The sequence below is a fragment of the Alligator mississippiensis genome, chromosome 15 (genome assembly GCF_030867095.1).
Source record: "Alligator mississippiensis isolate rAllMis1 chromosome 15, rAllMis1, whole genome shotgun sequence".
NCBI lineage: Eukaryota > Metazoa > Chordata > Crocodylia > Alligatoridae > Alligator > Alligator mississippiensis.
Window position 1 is genome coordinate 19,023,335 of NC_081838.1, and position 19,543 is coordinate 19,042,877.

At 60.3% G+C, this 19,543-nt stretch overlaps 1 protein-coding gene across 1 annotated transcript; it reads left to right on the plus strand.

The window, feature by feature from the left end:
* Positions 1–1,298: 1,298 nt before the first annotated feature.
* Positions 1,299–6,586, plus strand: ECM1 (extracellular matrix protein 1). Its single transcript, XM_014596606.3, has 7 exons — positions 1,299–1,505; positions 3,286–3,366; positions 3,699–4,015; positions 4,180–4,512; positions 4,769–4,989; positions 5,706–5,793; positions 6,008–6,586. The coding sequence occupies exons 1-7, from the start codon at positions 1,343–1,345 to the stop codon at positions 6,158–6,160; spliced, it is 1,356 nt and encodes a 451-aa protein (XP_014452092.2). The 5' UTR covers positions 1,299–1,342; the 3' UTR covers positions 6,161–6,586.
* The last annotated feature ends 12,957 nt before the right edge of the window (positions 6,587–19,543 follow it).

Genomic DNA, 19,543 nt, shown 5'->3' on the forward strand with positions numbered 1-19,543 from the left:
TGTGTTGGGGTGGGGCAGGGCAGGATGAGGGCACCAGCGCCTTAAGGTGCACATATAGGGTTTTCCGGGGGGATTAGCCCGCCCGCAGGGATTTTCCCAGGCACTTTCCAGGAGATGTGATTCACCGGCGGTTTGGGGGACGGGTCCCATGGTTCTCCAGGCTCCCTGGGCATGTTGGGTCCTCTCTGTACAATGCCTGGTACAGGGGCTCCTTCCAGGGGCTTCCATGTCTCTGTGAGGCCCTGCACAGCCTGAGGGGAGGCGCAGGGATGTGACCAGGGCTGTGCAGAGAGTCAGTGGTGGAGGATCCAGGCCTTGCCTCCTCGCACCCTGGTGCTAGGATCTGATGTAACTCCAGGGTTGGCAAGAGATGTCCACAGGGTCCGGAGTGGCTCCTGGTACCAGCGATGCCAGGGTTGAGGCTGCCCTAATCCATACCCCTCAGTGCCAGGGGTGGCACCAAGGACCCAATCCTGCCCCAGGTGCAAGAGCTTTCAGGGAGCTGTTCGCCCCCTGCTGGCTGCCCGGGTGTCCTGTGTGCAGTCGTGCCCACAGCGCTGCACCACGCCGGTGCACTGGCCACCACTTCCTTCCTTCATGGGCTGCAGGACAGTGGTGGGACCCAGGAGTCTGGGCTCTGCTTCCTGCCTCTGCCCCGCCAGGTGACTGACCCAGCCCCACCTGTGCCTCAGTTTCCCCCAGCTAGAGAGGGGGCAACATGGATGCAGCCCCCAGTCTGGGACAGGGGCTGCCTCAGTTTCAGGACCCGTACAGCTCCAAGCGCCTGGCCCCGATTGTCATGAAAACACATGGGCCTGAGGCTCTGCCTCAGTTTCCCCAGCTGGGCACTCCTGACTGGCACCGAGTGCAACAGCTGGGTCTGCGGGGCCAGCTTGCTGTTTGTGCATGAGCCAGGCAGGTGGGGAAACTGAGGCCTAGCATGGTAGGGAGGTGCTGGGGGGCTCATGCAGACTAGTGGGAGTAGGAGGACGTGGGTGGGCAGTTTGGCTCTAACTACCCCAGGGCGGCAGCAGCTGCCAGGCTCTGTCCCCTCTCCCTGAGTCCCCCCACCAGGGGCAGCTGAGATCTACTTGTCACCCCCCCCTCCCCACAACACACGTGTCCCTAGCATGTGCCCCCTGTGTGCCAAGGGCAGGCAGGTTTAAAGCGTGCAGCCAAGGCCTCTGCCCTTTGGCCGGTCCCAGCTAAGAACCTCGTCCCAGGGGCTATTCCCCTCCCACCCCATGTTGTCTGTACCAGGCGAGGGAGCTGGCTCCGGTCCCAGGCTGCCCTTGCGGTCTGGCGGCCGCAGCGGCGAGGGCGGATCACGCGTGTCAGGGCGATGACTCAGCCCCAGCCCTGCAGTATTAATAGGAGCCGAGATGCCCGGGGAGGCAGGCAGATCCCAGCTCCACTGAGACACAACACAGCCACCATGAAGGCTCCCGTGCTCCTGCTCCTCGTCCCCCTGCTGTGCTCTGCCCTGGCCGGTCCCGCAAACCCAGGTGAGTGTGAGTCGCTAGCTATGGGGCTAGGGGATGGCAGGACACCTGGGTACTCTGTTGCACTCGGTGCCACCCAGGAGTACCCCCCGCTCCAGGACACCTGGGTTCCCCGTTGCGCTCGGTGCCAGTCAGGAGTGCCCAGCTGGGGAAGCTGAGGCATGGAAGAGTCAAGCCTCAGCCCCTTGCACTGCCACGACAGTCAGGGCCAGGTGTTTGGTGCTGTATGGGCCCTGAATCAGAGGCAGCCCCTGCCTTGGAGAGCTCGAGGGGGGGCGTTGTTGCATGGCCCTTATTTCACAGATGGGAAGACTGATGCAGGGAGCTGCAATTTGCCTAAGACGCCCCTTAGCAAGCCAGTGGCGCAGCTGGGGCTAGAACCCAGGTGTCCTGCCCCCTCCCTTACAACCAGCGCTGTGTTTACCACCTCTGCCTCCGCCCTGCCTGGCTGGGTCCCACTGCTGCCAGGAGCCTCATCCGGCTCCGCGGGGCCTGAAGCGTTGATCCCCCTTCCTGGTTCTGGGAGCACCCGCTGCTTGTGGCATGGCCACTGCGTAGCAGGGAGGCCCTGGCGAGTGCCTCCCTCTGTGCCCCCCTTAGCTGGACCCCCCACACTGTGCAGGGCTTTGGACCTTGGAGGGGGCACGCTCCAGCCTTGTGCCCCCTGGTTTGGGACTGGGGGTATTGCTGGCTCTGCCCCGTGTTCCTGGCTGCCTATTTCCCAGGGCCAGCGGGACGGTTGGGGAGCATCTGCAGGCAGCTGAGGGTTGGGGGGTAGGAGATGGGCAAAGGAAAGGGAGGGCTTGTTATAGCAGAGTTTGGGGGGCGAGGGATTAGGTGCATTAGGGTAGCACCCAGAGCTGAAGAACTTTGACCCTGGGTTCCCCACCTAGCCCTGGTGCCCCTCGCTCCCGACCCACCCTGTGCCCCCTAGCCCTTCTGGTGCCCCTCACTCCTGACTCGCAGCCTCCTGCCCAACGCAGCCTTGCCAGTGCCCCTCACTCTCGACCCCCAGCCCCCTGCTCCCCCCAGCCCTACTGGTGCTCCTCACTCCAGATCCACAGGCCCTAGCAGCTAGCCCAGCCTGCAGAAGGGTTTGGGGGGGAGGGGGTACCCCTGACTGGCACTGGATACAACAGCCCCACAAGCCCTGCCATGGGGCAACAACAGAACTTGGGGGGGCAATCCAGATGGTACCATAATGCACTGAGTACAGGTGCACCTAATGCTCAGCCCAAGGCTGCCTGGCTCAGAGCCATGGCAGCAGGACGGAGCAGCAGAACAGGCTTTGCGGTGCCGTCACCTCCGTGCTCCCCACCCTAGGGTGGCAGGTGATGGGATGGGGCTGATTCAGCCAGGCCAGGCTGGTGACTCCCAGGATGCAGCATCCTGGCTTCTTCCTGCCATTATCCTGGGCGGAGAAGGATCTCAGCCCTGTCCTCCCTGAGCTGCCCCAGCACCCTCCCCACCCTGTGCTGTGCCCTCATCCTCTGCACAAATGAGGTCCAAAGCCCTGGGGTCCAGGCTGGCCTGGTCCCGGCCTTATGCCCAGTGATGCCTCGTGTCCTTCGTCCTGTCTCATGTGGCTTGACGGGGCCAGGACCTGCTGCTCACAGCCCTCACTCGGGTCCCACCTGGGCCACCACTCCTTCTCCGGCATCTGTGCCACCATCCTCGCTGCTGGCAGCTTTTCACAGCACCAGCTCCCAGAGTCCTAAGATCTGGGTGGGACCATGTGGAGCCACCCCCGTCTCGCTCACCAAGCCCTTGTCTCTTCCCCCAGGTGTGGAGCAGCGGCCACCACCGCCCTCAGATGACTTCACTCAAGTACAGCTACTCCCCGGGCACCCAGACCTGGATCAAGGTGAGCGCCGGCCCCTTCGCTGCTCCCCTCCCTCCCAGGGGATCCCCATGGCCAGGGCTGGGGGGCAGCAAAGCTTTGCAGAGGGGGCTGTGGTGTCAATGAGGCTGGACAGTTTTGGAGCCCCCCCTCCAGTGTAGATGCTGCCAGATGTGGGGCCAGAGCCTCAAACAGGATGAAAAGGCCCATTTGGGGGGGAGCCTGGACACAGCCCCGAAGTCTGGGACTGTCTGGACCCCAGAGCCAAGTGAGCTGGGCTGGGCAGGAGCTCCCACGGGGACTGGAGGCTGGGATTGGGGGTCCTGGCTCACCCTTGCTCTCCCCTCCCTCCCCAGTGGCGCTGCCCCCGCTCCTGCCCCGTCCAGCCACGATCCAGCCTCAACCTGGCAGCCCTGACGTGAGCTGCAGCGACGGCGTATCCTGCTCCCGCTTTGGTCTGGGCTCCGTCCTGGCCACCTTCCCCCCCGCCCACCCCGATACCCTCACCGCCGCCCAGCTCTGCGCCCCTGGATTGACCGGCCCTCGCTACACCGACCTGCCCAAGAGCAGCCATGCCCACCTGCTGCGCCAGGCCAACGCCCTCGCCAGCTTTGACAGCGCCGTGAAGGAGTGCTGCCAGCGGCCTGAGCCCCTGGGTTGCGCCAAGCAGGCCGTGAGTGCCCTTCGCCAGAGATTGGGGCCTGGTGGAGTGTCCAGGGGAGGGGGGGGAGGTGAGCTGGAGGATGGAGGGGCCTGGGGGTGATAGAGGGGTCCTGGTGGTGGATGGGGGCTTGGGGGCCTTTGCCGGGCACCGCCTGATGCCCTTGCCCCCCACAGTGGTCAGACACGCTACAGAGCTTCTGCCAGGATGAATTCGGCGTGAAGACCAAGCCTTTCCACTGCTGCAAGCAGCGCGGGACCGCGCGGGAGCAGTGCTTCGCCAGTGACGCACCACAGCCCCAACCCCAACCTGAACCCCAGCCCCAACCCCACCCAGTGTCCAGCTTCCCCCCCGGCCAGCCCACCTCTGCCAACCTGCGCAATATCTGCCAACTCGCCCGGTTCCGGACCCCCGGCGCCACGGACCAGGCCAACAACATCGCCATCCTGGAGCGCGAGTACCGCCGGTGCTGCCAAGGCAACGGCAACCTGGACTGCGCCCACGCTGCTGTGAGTGTGGGGCATGGGAGGCAGGGGTCTGGGGGCCCTCCTCATGGGGGGTCAGGGCACAAAGGGGCTAGGGGGGAGCGGTCCTGTTGCCTCTGTATTGTACTGGGAGTAGATCAGGCCGGGGCACTTTGCGCAGGCACAAATATTACATGCATTACAGTAGCACCTGCCAGGTGCTGCAGAGACCCTGGGAAGGGGAAACAGGGAACCCGGGCATCCAGGGCTGGCACTCACGAGCACCTCTGTCCCCCCGCAGTGGCGGAAGGCAATGGCACGGTTCTGCAAGGAGAAGGGCGCCATCAAGACCCTCATCGACCCCTGCTGCCAGGTGCCTTTGGGCGAGAGGCGCGACACCTGCTTTGCCCGCCAGGCCCCATACCCCAACTACGACCAGGGGCTGCGCACCCTGAGCCTGGCGCCGCTCACGCCCCAGATCCTCGACATCCTGTGTGGGCAGCATGTGCTCATCACCAAGCGGTGAGTGCTCCCCTCCCCGCCCCCCAGGGGCCCCCAACCACACTCTTCCCCCTCCCACAGCTGGGGATGGGACCCAGGAGTCCTGGCGCCCAGCGCCTCTGCTCTAACGCATGAGACCCTGGTCCCCTCCGACAGGACCCAGGTGTCCTGGTCCCAGCTCCTGCCCTCACACATGCCTTGCTCCCCTCCCAGACCCCAGGTGTCCTGGCTCCCAGGTCCCTTCTCTAAGCTGTTAGCCCCCGTCTGCTCTCTGAGCTGCAGGCAAAACCCAGGTGTCCCGGACCCCCCCCCCCCCCCCCGAAGTTTTGCCCACATAAGGGGCACAGTCCAGGTGAGGGGTCCTGGGGGCGCTTGGGTGCTGGGTAACCCCAGGCCTGTTAACCCCGTGGGCACCACAGCTGTTGCTCAACAAGGCAGCACTGCCACCTGCCGGCATCAGGGAGGAGTGCAGCTTGCAGCGAGCTCTGGATCAGGCCCTGGGCTCCAAACAGTGCCCAATGGGATGCCAACCCCTTGCCCGCACATGCTTGCATGTGCATGTGGGAGTGAGACATGCACTTTCAATGGGAACTGATCCCCTCTGGCCCCTCTCTGGCCACATCCTGCCTAGCTGAAGGGTGGGTTACACATGGCCCACTGCGACATGCGACAGGTGCTGGGGTGGGCTGTGCTGCCCCGCCAAAGCCTGCGGTCACGCGCCCTCTGGTCCCACACAGGAAGCCTGTCCCAGACCTGATCCAGGCCCTGAAGAAGCCGTGCTGCAGCCTGCAGGGAAACGAGCGGGTCCAGTGCGCTGAGAGAAAGGTGAGCAGATGCCCTCCAGGCCCTGCCCTGGCACTGCACTTCCCTGTGCCAGATGTCTCCAGATGTTTGCAGCTGGCCTCCCCATGGCACCAGTGCTGGGTTTCCCCACTTAAAGGGGAGATGGGGGGGAAATCCCTCTGGGGGAACTGAGGCATGAGGGTATCCTTTGGCTCTGCTGTGATGTAACCCTTCATGTCTCCTTGGCCCCCCCCAGAAATCCCAGCTCATTGCCACCCTGTGCAACACCAAGAAGGACTCATGGAAGGATACAGAGAAATGCTGCTCGCAGACCGCTACAGAGGCCCGGGCCAGCTGCTTCGACACCAAGTACATGGCCGACGTCACCCTGGCCAGCAACGCACCCTAGAGCCGTGGCCTGCATCCCTGCTATGGCTTGGCCCCTTCGCTCCCCACCATGGACTCCAGCCCGGGCTGCACTGACAGAGCTGCTGCTTGACCCCCCCCAGGCCGGGCTTGACCCTGGATCCCACTCCCAACCCCCTCCTCTGGCCCCGAGTCCAGCTCCCGTGACCATCTCTTCTGCGGCACCAGGTGTCTAAAGCCCGTAGGATCCGCGAGGGACTTGGCTCCGGGCTTCCTAGTGCAAGAAGACGTGGCCTTTCTTGGGTCCAGATGCAGCTGACTCTGGGCTGTGTCTGCCTGTCTCCTGACTACCGTGCGCCCTGGGGTGGGGCTGGGTGTCCCAATCCCCTCGGCGCATGTTCACATCTCAGCCCAGCGACTGCAAGTGGCTGCCTCAGTGCAGAGGCCAAATAAACCTTGTGATGAGTTATCCGGTCTCTGCTCTGGTCCCTTCGCCACTGGGCAGGGGGGGACAGGGACAGGGCAGGGGGTCTTGTGTTTTGTGGGAACGCTTCCTGCCTCTGTGTGACCCTCACCGGGGGCTTGATCCCCACCCTGGGGATTACCCCAACCCCCAGCCACTCCAGAGGACTGGTTCAGGGTCAAAGGTGTGGCTTGATTTGCCAGACCCAGGTGTCCAGTTGCTGGAGGGTGGGAGGCGGTGGGAAGGGGATACGCAAGGCCAGACGCCTGGGTGATGGACAGACCCCTCTTCCCCCCAGCTCTGAGCCCAGCTCCCACTCCCCACAGGGACGCCAGCATGGGTTCACTGCCACCCTCTGCCCCAGAGACACCCCTGGTTCCTGCCCCAGACTCCTGAGGGTCCTAACCCCCCACCTCTGCTATAGACCCACTGTGCCACCAGCCCCTTTTCCTGCCTGTGCCTCAGTTGCCCCCTCCACCCTGCAGCAGACCAGGCACCAAGGGACTTGCATGGGCCAAGGTGCATGCAGTGGGAAGGCACCAGGACCAGTGGGGCAGAGCCATGATCTCATGGGCTACCTCTGCCACCTGTCCTGGCCCTGCCCCTGCCCTGCCCAGTTGGGTGTCTCCCGGACTCAAGTGTGTAGGTCTGGCTGGTGCCTGGTTCAGGTGTGGGTGATGGGGCAGGCTCTGGGGCTCAAGCCGCTACCCGGCTTGGCTAAGCGAATCCGGTGGGGCCGGAGCACAGGACACTGCTCGGCGTGCTCCGTGCTGTACATAGGCATGGCCTGGTGTAGAGCTGCTGCCTCCAGGGGCCCTGCCCCTACCCCAGACCCAGCCAGGCACCCACAGCCACATGCATGTAGTCACATAGATTCATAGATGTTAGGTTCGGAAGGGACCTCAATAGATCGAGTCCGACCCCCTGCATAGGCAGGAAAGAGTGCTGGGTCTAGATGACCCCAGCTAGATGCTCATCTAACCTCCTCTTAAAGACCCCCAGGGTAGGGGAGAGCACCACCTCCCTTGGGAGCCCGTTCCAGACCTTGGCCACTTGAACTGTAAAGCAGTTCTGCCTAATGTCTAGTCTAAATCTGCTTTCTGCTAGCTTGTGGCCATTATTTCTTGTAACCCCCGGGGGCGCCTTGGTGAATAAATACTCACCAATTCCCTTCTGTGCCCCCGTGATGAACTTATAGGCAGCCACAAGGTCGCCTCTCAACCTTCTCTTGCGGAGGCTGAAGAGGTCCAGGTTCTCTAGTCTCTCCTCGTAGGGCTTGGCCTGCAGGCCCTTAACCATACGAGTGGCCCTTCTCTGGACCCTCTCCAGGTTATCCACATCCCTCTTGAAGTGCGATGCCCAGAATTGCACGCAGTACTCCAACTATGGTCTGACCAGCGCCCGATAGAGGGGAAGTATCACCTCCTTGGATCTATTCGTCATGCATCTGCTGATGCATGATAAAGTGCCATTGGCTTTTCTGATGGCTTCGTCACACTGCCGACTCATGTTCATCTTGGAGTCCACTAGGACTCCAGATCCCTTTCCACTTCCATGCCACCCAGCAGGTCATTCCCTAGGCTGTAGGTGTGCTGGACATTTTTCCTCCCTAGGTGCAGCACTTTGCATTTCTCCTTGTTGAACTGCATCCTGTTGTTTTCTGCCCACTTGTCCAACCTGTCCAGGTCTGCTTGCAGCTGTTCCCTGCCCTCCGGCGTGTCCACTTCTCCCCACAGTTTTGTGTCATCCACAAACTTGGACAGAGTACATTTGACTCCCTCGTCCAAGTCACTGATGAAGACATTAAAGAGTATCGGTCCAAGGACAGAGCCCTGCGGGACCCCACTGCCCACACCCTTCCAGGTCGAGACCGACCCATCCACCACGACTCTCTGGGTGCGACCCTCTAGCCAATTCGCCACCCACCGGGCTGTGTAGTCATCCAAGTCACAGCCTCTTAACTTGTTCACCAGTATGGGGTGGGATACCGTATCGAAGGCCTTCCTGAAGTCTAAGTATATGACATCCACCTCTCCTCCTGTGTCCAGGCATTTCGTAACCTGGTCATAGAAAGAGACTAGATTGGTCAGGCACGATCTGTCTGCCACGAACCCGTGCTGGTTTCCCCTCAGCATAATTTTTCCTGCCGGGCTCTCACAAATGTGAGCCTTGATAATTTTTTCAAAGACTTTGCCAAGGATGGAGGTGAGACTGACTGGCCTATAGTTGCCCGGGTCCTCCTTCCTCCCCTTCTTGAAAACGGGGACCACATTGGCCCTTTTCCAGTCCTCCGGGACCTGGCCCATGCACCACGAGCGTTCAAATATTCCCGCCAGTGGCTCTGCAATGATGTCAGCCAGTGCCTTCAGCACCCTCGGATGGAGCTCATCTGGGCCTGCCGACTTAAAGGCATCCAGTTCCTCCAAGTAACTCTGCACCATCTCAGGGTCTACACATGGAAGTCTGGCGCCTTGCTGCTGCCTCTCTACAACCCCAGTGAGAGACCTGTCGTGCCCCTCGCTTAGGAACACTGAGGCAAAGAACTCGTTGAGGAGTTCAGCCTTGTCCCCCCTGTCCGTCACCAATTGTTTCTGCCCATTTAGCAGGGGTCCTATTCCTCCCTGGGCCTTCCTTTTACTCCCTATATATCCAAAAAACAATTTCTTGTTATCTTTTACTTGGGTTGCCATCCTCAGCTCCATGGCAGCTTTGGCCCGTCTAACTGCCTCCCTACAAGCATGAGCAGAGGAGGTATATTCATCTTTGGTGATCTCACCTTGTTTCCACTTTTTATGTGCTCCCCTTTTGGCCCTTAGGCTGCCCTGGATTTCTCTGGTCAGCCATGGAAGCCTCCTGGCCCCTTTCCCTCTTTTTCTTTGCATGTGCACAGACAGTTATGCACACAGGTGCATGCACACGTACCTTTGCACACGCGTGTATGGGCACACACCCTCATGTAAGTCCGTGCCCATCTCAGGGCTTCTGCCATCAGGGAGCACACAGAGGCCCTCATGTACAAGCACATGGACACAGGCTTACACATGCACAGGTAGCTACATGTGTGCGCACACACACATGTGCAGGCCTCAGGGCACCTGCAAACCCAGTCTCCCAGGGTCCCTGGCCTGCTACACAGTGGCTGTGGCTGTACCCGGGTCAGGGTTCAGGGTAAAAGAGCCCTCCTGGCTCTACAGGGACTCGGCCTAGAGCAGCTCCTGGTTTTCTGGGGGGGGAGCCTGGGTGCCTCCTGCGGGGACTGGGGCGGCTCTGATGTGGGCTCCTGCCGAACAGATGCCCCCTTCTCTGCCACGTACCAGGCTCTTCCCTTTCCTTGCTCTGAAATGCAGCTGGCTCTGGGGTGGAGCGCGGCAGCCACAACCCCACAGGCAGGAAGGTAATGACCCCGCGCTGGGGGAGGCTGTAGGGAGGAGAGGAAATTCCAGGCAGCCACGACTTGGCCATCTCGTCCCTTCCCTCTGTGTTTTGGTGGCTTCGGCCTCAGGCTGTGTGTGGGGACCCCCTTGCCCTGATCCCTTCTCAGCACCTGGGGTCTTTGCCCCTGAGTTATACCCCCATTTCCCTGCTTCCATCGCTGTCCTGGCCCAGGGTCAAGCCCCCCATGGGATGCCCCCCATGGCAGGCCAGACGCCTGGGAGCTCTGCCCTGGCTTTGCTGAAAGGTTTGTGGGGGGTGGGAGCCGGAGGCTTTGGCTTGGGGCTCCGGTTCCTGGCGCGTGGTGAGGGAACAAAGTGGAGCGGGGCGCGTGGCCGGCTCCTGCGGTCGGGGCTCTGGCCTGGAGCCAGGGCTGCGGCAGGCCTGGAGCTGGGGCCCTGGCCAGCTTGGACTTCTCCTGGCCCAGGGGAGACAGAGGCCCTGAGACGGGGAGGGGTGTCCCCCCAAGCCAGGTACGGCCACAAGCAGCCCCATAGCATAGGGGAAAGTGAGGCGCAGGATGGCAAAGCCCGAGGTCCTGTGGCCTGGCACTGAACCCAGGTGTCCTGGCTGCACCGGGGCTGGTGTCTTGGATGCCAGGCTGTGCCAGAGCTGGGCGACTTCCTTCTGGCAACTGGTGCTGCATTTCCTGCTCCCATACAGCTCTGTTCCCACCCCCCCCCCTCCCCTGGCCAGTTCTCTTCCAGCCACATCTGCCCGGCACATGGCAGCCAGGATCTCATCAAAGGCAGAGCGGGGTGGAGGGCAGAGGGGGCTGGGCTCCGTATGGGCCCGAGCAGCAGGAGTCACATGGGGCTTCCCTCACCCCTACCTGGGTGGGAGCTGGCAGGTGTTGGGAGCCAGGTCTGAGCCCAGCAACCCCCGTGAGCCTGGAAACCCCCTCCCCGCCAGTGCTTGCTAGAAACAGCTTCTGGCTCAGTCCTACCACCCAGCCACACACACTGGACCTCTGCTCCTGTGCTGGCAAAGTGACATGACCAAGGCCCCACAGTGTGGCAGTAGCAGAGGCCAGAGTCCTGGCTCCATGCCAGCATCCCCAGGCTCCACCCTCCTTCTCTGGATCCCAGCCCCCGAGAAGCAGCTGCCGCTGCTGTCCTGATGAACGGGCCAAGCTCGGAGCCACCCCAGCCAGGCCGCAGTGTGTGGGGGGGTGGTGCTCCCAAAGGGGAAACTGAGGCACAGAGCAGGGCAGGGGGTGGTCGTTTATCAGTGGCCCTGAGGGGCATCCCACAGCGCTCCCCCAATCCCAGCCACTGCAGAGCGGCTGTGTAGTTGTGGTGGCTCCAGGTCCAATACCTCCGCCCCGCCAACCCACTCCTTCCTAGGCCTGGGGACCAGAGGCTGCTGCTGCTGCCGGTGCCGGGCACGGTCCCAGCCCCACTGGGGGGGAGCTGGGGGCACAGCTGGGCAGGGGGCTCAGAGCTGTGGGGGCTTCAGGCCTGAGCCCTGTTCCCCCAGTCCGGTTGGGACCAGGGCTGGCTGTGGCCAGCTCCCAGGGTCCAGCCCCCCCAGTCCAGTTCTGCATGTATCAGGATCAGGACCACCCCATCACCTGCCCTGGACCCAAGGGCTGCAGCCAGGCCAGGCAGTGCCAGGAGCCGGCCGGCCCACCTGTCACCCATGTACCCATCCCAGGCCTGCAGGCATCAGAACGGGCAGCTGGGAGCTGCTGGTGCTGGAGAGGACGGGACGTGTCCCTACGTGTGCCCTGCTTTAGGCATGTGGAGGGTTAATTGCTCTGCAGCTAATTCGGGAAAGCCGGGCCGGGTGGAGCTTTATTTGTGTTTATGGCGTTTCCAAAGGGCCCAACCCTGCTCGGCGCCAGGTGCTGGCTAAATGTGTCGGCGGGAGGCAGGTCAGAGGTGACGCTTCCCATGCCGGGGCCCCCAGTGACTCCCACCCAGTGCTGACAGATGGGACTGGGCGGGGAGAGGGCAGCTCTGCTCCAGGTCCTGGCAGGACCCCAGGAGGCAGCGAGATGAGGCCTTGCTTCTGCCACCGATGTGCCAGGTGCCCTTGGTCACATCACTGCCTCTAGGGGAGGGGGAAATAACCCTCCTGCAGGTGCCTCGCACCAGGAGCTGTCTCCAGTCCCTCTGGAAGCCCCCAGACCCCTGAGCCCTAGCGGCAGCTGGGTAATAGGAGCCTGCAGGGTGGGGAAGGGGCTCCGGGACCTGGTTACCAAATACGGGGGTGGGGACGGGGTCCATTTGACATAGGCCAAAATCCTCAGGGTCAACCCACCAGGAAGGGAGGCTGCTCTGCACTGGCACTGCAGGGGGGCACTGGCCTTGAGATTGATGGGGATGGCGGGGGGCTCAACCCCTGCCCTACAGGAGATAGGTATTGCTGGCTCTATGCCACAGCCGGGAAAACTGAGGCATGGGGCCAGCAATGCAGAGCACATCGATACTTCCCAGTGGGGTCGTCAAAGGGGAGTCCTGTGTACGAGCCATGGTGGAGGCTGTGGCCCCAGTTGAGAGCCCCACGGTCCCCCGGGGAGAAACCGGGCAGGAATCTCCCATCTCCCACGGTCCCTCCAGACTGACGAGGACGTCCCTGTGCAAGAGCTGTCTGGGGCCGGGGGCCCCTCTTCCCGTACAGAAATTCCTGAGCGGGGCCCTCTAATCCATAGCAGCTTTGGCTGATAACCGGGAAGGGAGCGTCAAGGGCTTTGCCGACCTTCCCAGGAACCTTCCCAGGCTGCCAGCAGCTCGCAGAGGGGACATGAATAGGGGTAGGGGCAGCTGGGCCCACCGAGGACAAGTCTGCAAGGGGGCTGTCCCCAGAGCTGGAGGTCAAATGGAGGCCCAGGCTCCTGGGCTCTGTCCTCTGCTGTGGGAGGCCTGGGTTCTTTTCCTCCCCACCCGAGGTGCTTCCGAGGGGTCCTAGGAGAGGGCGCTAGGCTCTGTAGCCACGTGGGAAGCTGCAGACAAAGGCATCAGCGTAGCCCAAGCTGATCAGCTCTGCCTGGCGGTGCCCCCCAAAGTCCCGCTTAGCCCCCACAGCCGTCGGGCACCAAGCATGGCCAGCCCCTGCAGGGAGCCTGGCACGGTGCAGGGGGCTTTCCTCTCCCCAGGCTTTATGCATGGAGCTGAGAGCAGCCCCAAGGCTGCTCTAACGTGTGGTGGGGGAAAGGGGGGAGCATAAAAGGGATGGAGTTACCGAGCATGGGGGTACCTCTGCACCCTTGGGGGAGACTGGGGACCCCCAGCACAGCTGGATCCAAGCCCAGGGGCTCCAAGAAGCCTCAGTGGCCGCCCCTGGAGGCACCAGCAGTTGGTGTAAGGCAGGAAACTGTGTCAGAGGAGGGTGCTGGGGCCAGGACACTTGGGTTCTGCCCCTGCGCTGGGAGGGAGCGGGGGCAGCTGGACCCGGATGCCGGGTTCTTTTCCTGCCCAGCCCAGGATGCAACGGAGCTGTGGGCCTCGTTACTGGTGATTAGCATCAACCTCCCCCTAGCCAGACCCTCATGACCCATTTGCCAGCTGGGGCAGGGAGCAGGCACCACAAGCTGCTGGCCCTGCCAGCTGCCCCCCCCCCCCCACACTCCTGCCACCCCAGCACCCTCGTCAAGTCGAAGCCACTAATTAACCCAGTGGCTAAAAATATCCCGGAGCAATTAAAAGCATTAGACAAAAGGAGCTCAGTGCGTGTCACCTCCCCCCCTCCCCCTTCCCCAGCACAGGGCTGACTCCCCCATGCCCGGTTTTCTTCATCGCCAGCTGCAAGGGATTCTGGGAAGGTGCGGCTTGCCCCGCGGCATGCTGGGGGCGGGGGGCGCATAGTTGCTTCTGAGGACCCAGCAGACAGAGGCGGCTTCCCCAGGGCCCCAGGATCCTCCACCTCGGCCTCGGGGGTCTCTGGGGCAATGGATCCCAACCCCTCCTGCACCAGCGCTGGGCATGGGGGTGGGGGGGGGGTGTTGTCTGCTCCCATGTAGCTTCTGTGGATGCCCCCAGGGGAAGAGGGGTGGTGATGTGCCCATTGCATGGATGGGGAAAACTGAGGCAGAGAGTGGTTTGCTGCACACTGCCCTGTGTGAGGCAAGGGGCAGAGCTCTGGAGTCCCAGGTTCAAATCCAACCTGGGTCATGGGCATACCCATGGTGGAGGAGGGGGATTGGCATGAGGGCTGGCTAATGACTGGGATAGGGAGTGGGTAAACTCCCAGCATCCCTTGTCTCGCTCTACCTATGAGATCTGCTGCAGACACTTAGACCTCCCCCACCCATGCTTGGGCCAGGGTTGGGAGGGGAACCTGAGGCACAGCATCAGGGAGACCCCCTCCCCCCTCTGGTGACCCCACAGCCGGGAACAGACCCATGCACTGCTTTAACCACTAGCCCAGCCTGCCTGCAGTGACTGACCCCCCCCCCCCACCCGCCCCATCTCTGCCTGCTTGGGTGGGAGCATCCCAGGGCGGGCAGGGCACAGGAAAGCGTCCTGGGGCTGCTGCTAAGGCCCGACGTGGGGGCTAATATTAGCACATCAGGCCCCCCCCTGCTTCCTGCCCCGACCAGGCTGGAGGAAGCCAGAGCGGGTGACTCAGGGCGGCCGGGAGAAGGGGATTTCTGTGCTGCGCAGCTTATCGTACTTTGATCCGGGGCCAGGAATGCAGGAGCCGGCGGCTGCTGGGTGCAGCTGGAGTCCTTCACCTCCGGGGGCACAGCCTGGCACGGCCCCCAATCCTGCAGGGACCCTGCTGCCTGGGGGGGGGTCATTGTGGGGGGGGCCCCCTTGAAGCATCGTGATGGAAAATGATGTCCCCACTGTCAGCACATGGGCAGCACCAGGGCCTGGCTCTGGAAGGGGCAGGGGGGGTCTGTGCACATGTGTGTGCATCTATGCATGTGCATGTGCATGTCTGTGAGCATCTGCGTGTCTGGGTCTCTGTACGTGCCTGTCTCTGCATGTCTGCGTGTGCCCGTGCATGTGTGTGTCTGTGCCCATATCTATGCATGTCTGCGTGTGCCCGTGTGTGTGTCTGTGCCCGTGTCTGTGCATGTCTGCATGTGCCCATGCACGTGTGTCTCTGTGCCCATGTCTGTGCATGTCTGCGTGTGTCTGTCCCTGTGCGTGTCTATGTGTGTGTCCGTCTGTGTATGTGTCTCCGTGTCTTTGCATTTCTGCATGTCTCTGTATTGGTGCATATCTGTGTGCGTCTGTGTGTGCTCAGGGGGTAGCAGGTGTGCAAGGGGCTGGGCCTGTTCCCCAGGACTTGGGGACCCCGGCAGTGGGGGCTGGAGCAGAGGAGCTGGCCCTACCCCTGCCTCATCCTCCCATCGAAAGAGCCCCTCCCCCGGCTTTGCCAGCATCATGACCCCTCCACATGCCTGGCACCATGGGCCACAATGGGCAGGCCGCAAAGCCGAGGGGGTCCAAGCATGGGGTGGTGCCGCCAGGCTGGGGATTGCCCGGTTGGGAAGACCCCCAGTGACCAGAGCGGGCTGGAAGTGCCAGAGCACGTGGGGGTGGCTTTGGCAAACCCGCTGCATGGTTTATTGCCATTTTGGAGAATTATGGTAGCAGCCCCCCTCTCTCGGTGTGAGGGGCCTCTTTGCACCTAGCATAGAGACCTGGGAGAGCAGGGAAACTGAGGCATGGGGGGAAAAGCCAGGCAGGAGAGCCAGGCATCCTGATCCACCCCCCCAAGCCCTGTTGCTTTCCTGGCCGCCCCGGACTGGCCGGGGCTGTTTCCTCCAGCTTGGCTGGCCTGTGTTTGTGCAGGGCTGGGAACAGAGCGCGCCTTGTGCTGGAGCCTCCGGCAGCCCTGGGCTCCGGGACGCCTCGGTCTGGGGCCAAAACACACAGGGCTGGGGCTGCAGGGAGAAGAAGGGGCTGGGGCTGGGACCCCTGCTCCCCTCCCACCTGCCCCCCGGACTCTGTGTTCGTGCATCTGCGCACATGCGTGTGAGTTCACCACCAGCAAGTGAAATACAGAGATTTTGAGGGGATCGGGGGAAGGCGGAAGCGATTGCGGGGCTGGCAGTCAGGACTCCTGGATCCCATATCCATCTGGCTGTGTGGCATTTCCATGCCTCTGCCTATGTGCACATCTTCCCCAGCGCAGCTCCAACCCGGTCCCCAGGCCAGGTCCTGGAAGACTCCCAGCCCCTGTGGAGCAGGCTGGGGCCGGGGCATCCTGTGCCAGGTGCCCACAGCCGCACATTGCAGTGCAGGGCTCGGCCCCTGCCCCGTGGCTCCCAGCTGTCAGTCCTGTCAGGACTCATTTGTGGCTGGGGCAGGACCCCTGCGGGCCCCGGAGGTGTAAACACTGGCTGGCACAGGATTAATTAGTGCTGGGGGTTGCCGGCCGGCTGTGGCCTGGGCCGTCCTTTGGATTCTGCGTTACTTACTTCTATTATGTACAGCGCCTGGCGCCGTGAGACCTGCACTGCGATCCTGGAGCGCTCCATAGCAGAGGGGACCACCTGGGAAGCCTCTGTGTGCAGCCAGGGAGACAGGCAACACAGTGCCAGATAGGGCAGGGAGCAGAGAGCAGAGCAGCAGATCAGTCAGGGAGCAGAGAGCAGAGCAGATTGTGTAGAGGGTGCAGAGCAGGGAGCAGAAAGCAGAGCAGCCGATGGAGCAGGGGAAGGGGGTTGGACTGGCCCTCGGGGAAGGTGTGGGGCTAACCTGTGGCTCGCTGCCAAAATGCTGGGCCCTCCTTGCCCTTTGTACAGTCGGGCATTGCCCTGCGATACTCTAGCATCAAGAGCCGCACGTGGTATAATAACTGCGTGGCATGCTGTCACAACAGCATAGCAGTAAAGTAATGGCTTAATATACCACAGAATTGGGGGGTAATCATAGTAATAATATCACTATGTGAGATAATATTTGGACAGAAAATTGTAATGACTGTACAGAGCTATGGTGATCGATAGTTGTTATATCTAGTTCTCAACCTTTTTAGACCCAAGAACCCCCTGGATAGACTCCAGCCCCCACTTGGAAAACACCAGCTTAGTTTTCACTTGTTTTTTGATGGCAGGAAAATAATAGTGTGATTCTTCTGTTGCAAAGAGCTCAGAAGCGAGGCAGGATGTTTGTACAAATCTGGATTCCCATTTGCAATCCCTGGGCTTATTTTATGAGTCACGTTTGCACACCTAACAGTGCTAACACCCCTGCAGCACCCATGAAAGGCTCTCAGGGCACCCCTCATTGCACCAACTGGTATAGAAATAGAGTGATGCAAAGCATGGCCTTTTAGGTTCAGATCAAGCAAACAGAGAAAAAACATGGCAGACCAGAGTAACAGCATAAGACAAATCGTAATAGTTGAATGTATTATAATAATGGTAGAGTAACAGCATCATAGGCCATAGGAATTGGGTGGTAATAGCAGAGAACATGGTAGTCATCATAGGTGATGCAGGGGGGGGTATGTGCCGCCCCTGAGATTTGCCACTCGCCACCTGCCCCCCCCACCACTTGCCACTGACGTCACTGGATGGAGCTGGACTGTTCCCAATGGTGGCAGATGACAGACAAGGAGCAATGGCTCCAGTTGCAGCAAGGGGAATCAAGGTTGGATATTAGGAAAAACTTTCTCATGAGGAGGGCAGTAAAACACTGGAACAGGTCACCCAGGGAGGTGGTGAAGTTTCTATCCTGGGAGGTGTTTAAGACCCGGCTGGACAAAGCCTTGGCAAGATGATGCAGTTGGGGCTGGTCCTGCTTTGAGCAGGGGTTGGACTAGATGTGACTTCCTGAGATCCCTTCCAACCCTCATTTTCTATGATTGTATGATTCTGTACCAGTGTAGTAATTGTGTAATGACAACACAGTTAATTAACAACAACATAGTAACGTCTTTCTAATGAAGCATCATTTCAAAGAATCACAGCATCATAAAAAATGAGGGTTGGAAGGGCCCTCAGGAGGTCACACCTAGTCCAGCCCCCTGCTCTAAGCAGGACCAACCTCAACTACATTATCTCAGCCAAGGCGTTGTCTTAATATCCTCCAAGGATGGAGACTCCACACCTCTCTGGAAGCCCGTTCCAGTGCTTCACCGCCTTCTGGGTGAGAAAATTTTCCCTAATATCCAACCTCTACTTCCCTGTCTGCAGCTGGAGCCCATTGCTCCTTGTTCTGTCATCTGCCCCCACTGAGACCAGCCCAGCTCCAGTGTTGGAGAGTAATAGCATAGCTATGGGCAGATCTAGGATTTTGAAACAGGGGGTGCAGACGGTGTGGTGCATATAACACAACACGTATCTTTCTCCGGGTCAAAAAACCCCAGAGGCATTGCAAATATGCTGGGAGCCTCGGGCTATAGTCTGCAGTTTAAGATGGAAGCAATAACAAATGGATCTGCCTGACAAAGGGTGTTTGTGCCCAAAAGCTTGCAAAGAACAATTTTTCCAAATATTTAGCTGCTCAAGTAAAAGATATCACATTTTCCCAAAGAACCTCACAGGCCTCTTTATTGGAAAGGTCATTAATTTGCTCTATCATACCCCGGGTGTTTAAAAAACCCAGCAACAGAGGCAAAAACAATACATTTTGAGAGCATGTCCAGAGCTTTACTAAAACTTTGTCCCCACGTCTCAGTTTGTGTTTTGAGCTAGAGGTAAAAACCAGTCAGCTGGGCTGCGAAATAAGAGCTCCGTTCCCAGGAGCACCTAACAGGCGGCAGAACTGCAGGAGAGCAGATAGCTTGATTAGCGGAGCATCGAGACAGTTTAAAAAGAGCGAGGGTCGTTAATACATGTCATGAAATGCTGAGAAGGAAGAGCCCAACGAGTCAAGAAGTTGTGACTCCCCAAATAGAAATGCCACTTCTACGGCCGGGTAGTTTGGTTTAAATTTGGGGTGCACGGCATCAATGCACCCCCTGCCCCGATCCACCCCAGCCTCATACAGCAGAGTAACTGGATAGTAAGAGACCAGCACTGCTGCGTTCAGCTGGATGGCGTCCACAGAGCAATAAGTTATTTCCAAATTAAAAAAAAAACAGCTGAAAAGGAACATCTGGAGTTAGCAAACTTCTAAGCGCCTCGGTGGGGAAAGGCTCAGCTGAGGTTGCTCTTCATCAAGCAGATGCTGGATTTTTCCCGCTTTTCTGGAAATTGGGGATTGCAGATTTTTCTTCTAAGGTGGGCAGAAAATGGCCCCGTTGTGCATGTATGTGTGTTTTAGGGGTGGGCAGCGGAGGTGGGGGATAAAAGGAGGAATTTTGAAGTCACTGAAACATGTCGCTGATAAAGACAGAGACATTTTTGTCCCCGGCGCGACCTTCTTTTAACTCTCTGCAGCGTTAGAGTTGCTGGACGGTCGGGCTTATTTTGCAAAGGCTCTTTGAAAGGAAAATTCAGAGCGTTTCAAACAGGTCAACCTGGCACGGTCCCAAAATGCCATGTTCTGGCTTGATAGCAACATCCCCCTTATCTGGACAGACGCAGGACTTTTATTCTCCCCTCCCCCCCCAACACACAACTGAAAGCATCCCCGACCTTCTCTGCTTGGGAGTTTGTGCATCTCATGCTTCCCAGAGAGG